This window comes from Mercenaria mercenaria, chromosome 6 (assembly GCF_021730395.1).
Source record: "Mercenaria mercenaria strain notata chromosome 6, MADL_Memer_1, whole genome shotgun sequence".
Taxonomy (NCBI): Eukaryota; Metazoa; Mollusca; class Bivalvia; order Venerida; family Veneridae; genus Mercenaria; species Mercenaria mercenaria.
Window position 1 is genome coordinate 27,486,148 of NC_069366.1, and position 7,027 is coordinate 27,493,174.

Genomic DNA, 7,027 nt, shown 5'->3' on the forward strand with positions numbered 1-7,027 from the left:
CACAAATTATATGTTCCTGTTTATTATATTTCAGAATTTGATTTTACAAGCATAACTAAGTGGGAATAGATTAGAGTCTGATTTTTGCAAACACACCAGAAAAGATATTATTTTCTAGCATAATTAAGTATCTATTAACCAATAATTATATAATCTCCATTAAAGATATCCAAATGGCAAACTTTCACTAAAATATCATATACATGTATTTAGATATTTACTTCATCATCAAATATTTACATTCGGCCTATTCTTTTCCATTGAAAATTATGACGTTCATTTCGTATGAACAGCAAAGGGAAAGGCGCGAAAGTTACGTTATCGCTGCTTAGTGATAACCGACCGCTGTTTTGACGACGTCCGCGTATAGTCAGGGAGAACGTTCCTTAGATGACGTCGCAATTGTTCCGTCTGGTGAACAGAATGGCCGGGAAGCTGATTTTAATGTTAAATGCCACAAAATATGTGCAATTTATAATATATATTTATAATTTGTAAATATAAGAAATGAAACTATTTTTTCGGTGTTCATGCAAAATGAACGACAGAATAGGATCGGCAAATTAAACATGAATCGCTAGCGTGATTCATTGATTTGCCGATCCTATTCTGTCGTTCATTTCGCATGAACACCGAAAAAAAATCATTTCATTTCTTTAATATATTTAACATTTCCTAAATATGTAACTTAACTGTGTATGAACCGCTCCATTCATAATTAAATGGCATGCAGTAACAATCGATTGTTTAAAAACATTCATACTTTGTTCAGCCAAACATGTATACAGCATGTGCTATTTTTAACTTGACGCATAGTACTTTTAACACACGTAAACTTGTGATCTGTGTGTAAATATAAATTAAATGTAGTATTCATTGTGTTCATTTCCGGGTCCAGAAATATTTGCTTGGAGGAGGGGTCACCAGTTTAAGACGAATGCGTCATGGACGAGGCGCATAGCGGCAAGTTGGGTTAGGTGCGTGAGGGGGCATCCCATTCCCGGGGTTTTCCTATGGAACATTTAGAAGTATAGGTTTGAAATGGAGGTAGCTGGTGCATTTATTTTTAATTTTTAGTTAAACTTGGATGAGTATAGGTCACTTCTCAGCCGGCTGGGGCGGAGGATGAGAGCCTGGATCTAGATCTGCTGTTAATACACATAAACCCGTTGATGCTGAATATGAATAAACAACAATATACTTAGTGTTGTTCATATTTTCAGATATTACATTTAGGTATAGTATACCTTTAAGGAATTCTCGCATATGAAAAAATAAATAGTAAACATGTAAATTATGCAATATTTTAATTGCAATGATTCTGTATGTAACTTTATTTTATTATCCAAAGAATCCACCACATCTACACCTGTTATCTACACAGTGCCATCCAGATTGCCTGTGACAGTCCCCATGGCCCGAAGTGCAGTCAGATTGGGCAGTACAGGAATGGTCTGTATTGGCTGAGAAAGAAAACAAAACAAATATTTCAAAATGTCGATAACTAGCTACTAACAGCGCCATATAGGTTGTCGTTACTTTCATGTGGTCATTTATTTTGAGATAAGCATTGTCTCAGATAGTTTTCTTATTACGCACTAACTGTGCAAAGTCTCGTGTAATTAAGTACATGTCTTTCCTGCTTTGTAAATAAGGAAAGTAACATATCAAAATGAACTTACAAAGAGCTAGGTCAGTTTAGTTTATTAATTTGAATTTTCTAAATAATAACTTGAAATTTCGAGTTCCATATGAAGTCTAAATTTAGAGTAAAGTAAATAGAAATTTCAAGTTACTAACTAGAAATTTCAATTTACAAACTTGATTTTTACATCGTATTGCAAAATTCGAATGTCTGTATGTCTGAAAAAATCAAAAAGAAAAAAGAAAACAGGCTGTTTCATCGATACTAAGTAAAAATGCAAAATGAATACATCTAAATACACAGCCGTATTATATGGACATTTCGTTTCGTCGCCCTGGTGTTTGCGCAATAACAAAAAATTCGATGTTTCGTTTTGTTGTATTGACGCGCACGCCATCGCATCAAAAAAAACTACCAACATTGAACGCAACATAGCGAAACATTATATTTTGGGCTGGCGTGTGTGCCATTAACAAAAATCGTGTCGGTGCGAGTGAAATATGACTAACTCTTTCGTGTTTGTGTTGGCAAGCTGGCAATTAACAAAGATTTCATGTTGGCGTACGAGCCTAAACGGAATAAATATTTCGTTATGTCGCATTGGCGTGGGTGCCGCTTTTGAACCACATTTCGTTGTATCGTCTTGGCACGCGCGCATTTGCGAAACATTAAAACATTTTTTTTCATCCAGGTTGACGCACGTTTAAACACCCACATGAATGTTCTTAATGTCACGCGCGAACGTTGACTAAAATTTTTCTTTTGATGCGTACAGTGTTTTACTGCTGCATGTAAATAGTTTCGTTTTGTCTACTACGACAAATCAATGTATGCCCTATCCTTGCATCTACAGCTACAGCAGATTTCAAACTGTATCCAGAATATATCTACATTTGCGTGTATCGGATATTACACTGGTAGAGGCTCAAATGAAGTCGAAAATTCAAAACTTGAAATTTCGCATTACATATACAAATATTTTGAGTTAATATCTCGAAATTTCGTGTTAATAGATATACAACTGGCAGTAATGCTCATCTGCACTTATTCAGTGGTACGATTCATTAGTTTAATTACTTATAAAGAATGTGTTTTTATCTTAGTGTTGTTGTTTTCAGACACTGAAAAACGTTATTTCAAACATAAGTTTTACATATACATGTTGCGGTTACAGCACAAATTTAAAGTTATACACCAACTTGTATGAATTACACAACCATCGATTTACAAAGATAAAAAAAACCAACATTAAAATGAATAACAATCGTGAGATTGAAACGATAAAGCAACCGTAATAAAGGTAATGTCAATTTCTGTGGGAAGAAATGCAACCTTACAACCCATATGCATTACTTTGTAGGTCATGTGAGGTAAGAAATAAACCTTACAATATGGATTAACATAAGATATAAAGGGGTAAGATGAACCTGTAAGATTAAAGATATAACAAATCGGGTTAACTGATGCAGTTATACTACGCATTTAAGCTATAACTTTTCGTCATTGTGAGAACTGTTACAGCAGGAAAATTTTAAAACATAATAAAACTGTGAACATAAAAAAAAAACTTCAAAAAATTACTTAATTTATAAACGAAGCGGTAACAGTTTTACGATGCATTTGTGGAAAAGTCATTATTCCTTCTCTTGAGAAGGAATATTAAAGTTCAATAAGTCACACTTGACTGAGTTACTGATACCGAAAGCTACTGTCATTACAAGCTGGCCAATAAAACTCCGTGACCTTAGAAATAACCTCTAACGTTAAACTATTTTTTCTCAATTGAGGGGACTCCATGGGAAACACAATACCAAACCCCAGGATGATTAATTGATTCTTTTATTTCCTCCTGAACATAACATATGTACATTCACCAGATAGACATATATCAGCAAATTTAAATGTAAACCAAATATTATCGTTACCTTCAAATGCATGGTTATAATAATTATATGAAAACAACCCCCATTGCGACCCTCTGTAATTATGTGTAACAAATTCACACATTGAATACCAGGTCAATGTGTCATTGCCGTATTTACTCTATTGAAAGAGGTAACAGATTGAATTTGTTGTTGGATTTAACAATTTATGTTAAATAACTAGCGTAAATACTTACCTGATATTTTTTGGCAGTATAAAACAGACATTGCAACCAAAATTTTACAAGATGGTCATTTTATATTTATATAAATGTGCCCTAGAAGGAACTTTTGGTTTGCTTTAACTTGTTAATAATCATAGTTTGATAATAAATAATAGTTGATAAAATTACCAGTGCATGTACAAACATTCTGTACACATTCCTTGTGAAAGTTACCATCACAATTGACATGAGTACATTCCTGGTTAACATTATTGGTTGGGCAGTCTTCACCATGGATGTAAACAACTGAAAAGTATCACAAATTATGTTAATTGACGTCTATAAGAAAAAATGCAATGGCTTAATTGAATAAATGTTAATCTTTGAAACTATTTGGTAATATGGATAACTGGCACGAAATCGACCCTTCCAAACAATTTTAAACATTGTAATAAAATAGAACAACAGTATCATATCGAATCCGTTTATGAAAACTAATGAATATACGACATCCCGAATGATCCAGGCGCCGTGGTAAGCAGTACAGAATTATGAAGAACCTAAATGTACCAAGAAATCATAGAAATCTCAAACTTTTATGGTGGTTACGTGGTTAAGATAATCTTTGAGGAATTCTGAACGCTGATCTAAAGGTGGATAATTTTACTTTAATTTAATAGAATGCCTCACCGGCTATCAAGTTTTCCCTCTGTATCAATAATTCGCGAAAAAAACTTCTTTTTTAAAAATAACTAAGCAAATGAAGTTTGAACGGGGTATAAAAGAGTCATCTTTTGGTTACTCATGCAGTTTTATAGATTCGAACTGGGTATAAAAGAGTCATCTTTTGGTTACTCATGCAGTAATGCGCTCGTTAAATACTTCAAAACTTTTCAATGGAACTTCATACACATTATCACAATGAAATGCGGCTGGACGTGATATGTATTTTCCATTGTACCCCTAAGCATGGCATAGTGAAGAACCCTCAGGTTTATATAGTCTGTGAACACCGACTTTATAGGTACATCGGAATTTGAGACGCGACCCGCTTCCAAAATTTTAAATTAATTTACACGTTATCTCAATTAAGAGATGAATCTGACAAAATAAATGTTGTTATTCGGTTGAAACAATGAGGTCGTTCACCTTTTAAATGAATTTTGTTCTATTTAGCGCCCTATTTGATGTCTACATGTCAGCTGTTTTCCATAACAGTCTTCTTATCTCAAGCTGAATACAACATACATGTATATAATCGTGACCAGACAGGGCATTATCAACATGACAATTTATAGATTTGAGCGGGTTTCGTCAAATATATACCAATGTGTCCGATTTGAACTGCTCTACTTTCGTAAGACAAATATTAATTTTTTTAAAGTAAATTTTTTATAGTGTCCGCTTCAAGTGCGGGAGGTTATGGGTTCTCTGGCCGCGTTATACCAAAGACGCAAAAATGGTACTGGTAGCTTCCTCGCTTGGCGCTCAGCATTAAGAGGATACTGCTAAGACTGGTCAGCCCGGTGTCAGTATAAGTGACTGGATGTGGTATCATGTTAGGTGTCTACGGCGTGACATTCCAGTAAGGCAATACTATAAAGTTGGGTATTGTACGCACTGCTACAAGCAGACACCGTCGATAATACAACCGAAAAATTATTGAAAAAGACGCTAAATCTGAACATACACACAAAATATGTAAATTTCCTTTATTCAGTATATATTTTAAATTTAGCACCTACGTCTATGAGCTTGTAAAGGTATCCAAATAAAAATGATACATAATACACATACTGTTGATTTGAAACTCATTTATGACTGACCTTTAAAGAGTTTTTAGCATTATTTTAAGTACAATTTGAAATTTCAAAAAACGATGAAACGGTTAAGTGCTTATTTTGAAATAATGTCATTACCACATTTTTGATAATCATTACGATAATTTACTGGATTTTACCATAAAGCAGGTGATTTGCTGGTTTTAAACATAAAGCAGATATTTTATTGGATTTGAATATAAAGCACACGAGTAGGGCTAGACCACGTAAAAAATAGCTCCTTTCACACGTGCGATCCACGACTCCGTAACTTGCCAATGTTATGAAATTATATTGCATTTATACTAAGCAGATAAATGGCTCTAAAACAGCTTCATTATACCTTTTTAACTGAATATATTACTTTGAAAATAGTTGAAATATGAAAGAATATAGTTGGGAAAGTCCATGTGTATCTATAAAAAACAATGATCAAATGCTACTGCCATTGGCATTTTTAAATGTTTTGTATTCGACCCTTCCTAACAGTTTGATCAATCTTTATATCTGTCATGACACTGAATTTTAAAAGGGAATCAAATAAATGTAGCTTTAACAAAGATTATGACACAAGTCAAAACAAAGTTAGGATTGTTAATTTTACAAATTTTACCGTCGGGTGTCATTTTTCTTCCTCAAATTGTAACAGATAATCATTATAAAACTCGAAACTTAACATTGAGTTTAAAAAAAAATTGAACGTAGCTGCTGTTTCTGTAACCAAATTATTTGAGAACAAACAAAACAAAAAGAAAATAAAACTTACCACATAACGCCGCGCAAATAAGAAGTAAAACTTTCATTTTTATGCGAATGTGGAACGTCAAATATGAACTGTAAAGATTGGTCAACACAGAAGCTTTTATATTGCTATCCGTCATGAAATTGCCATAATTGGCAAAACGATAAGGTATATTTGTAAAATGGTCACGATAGTCGTGACTTAATAGTATTCAAATATCCTTACGACACCGGGCACATTTTCATGCTATCTCGCCAAGCATAGGTATGTTTTTGACAACACAGAGAATGAAGTCAATCGACCTTCAGCTATTTCCGGAAGTAAAGAAAAAGAGAAGACAGGCTAAATTTGAAAACGAATGTCGCATTTGCATTTGTTGATAGTAAGGGGTCACGTGCAGGGCATGGGTCACCCCGTCTGAATGGATGCGCTTGGACTGAGGTAGTTTTTTTTTTTTTTTTTTTTTTTACTAATGTGGTGTCTATTTGCAGCACTTTCTAACGATTTGAAAATATCTGGGCATTAGCACGACATGTCAGCTTTTTATCTACGAAAAATATATTTCATCTCAGAATAAACACAAATCCCGAAAGGGTCCGTAACGTAGCAAGGGTATATGGAGATTTTTTGGAACTTCGTCAAATCGTTCAAAAGGTCATTTTGATGTAAGATATTTCCGTATTTGAGACATTTCAAAAATATTTTCAAAATGAATTTCGTGTAATAAATGTTAA

The 7,027-nt window shown here is 33.6% G+C and overlaps 1 protein-coding gene across 1 annotated transcript; it reads right to left on the reverse strand.

Annotated features, from left to right (window-relative positions):
* Positions 1 to 1,290: 1,290 nt before the first annotated feature.
* Positions 1,291 to 6,491, reverse strand: LOC123549337 (serine protease inhibitor Cvsi-2-like). The gene is made up of 3 exons (XM_045337348.2): positions 6,318 to 6,491; positions 3,921 to 4,037; positions 1,291 to 1,463 (listed from the first exon to the last, which is right to left on the reverse strand). The coding sequence occupies exons 1-3, from the start codon at positions 6,430 to 6,432 to the stop codon at positions 1,342 to 1,344; spliced, it is 354 nt and encodes a 117-aa protein (XP_045193283.1). The 5' UTR covers positions 6,433 to 6,491; the 3' UTR covers positions 1,291 to 1,341.
* Between the last annotated feature and the right edge of the window lie 536 nt (positions 6,492 to 7,027).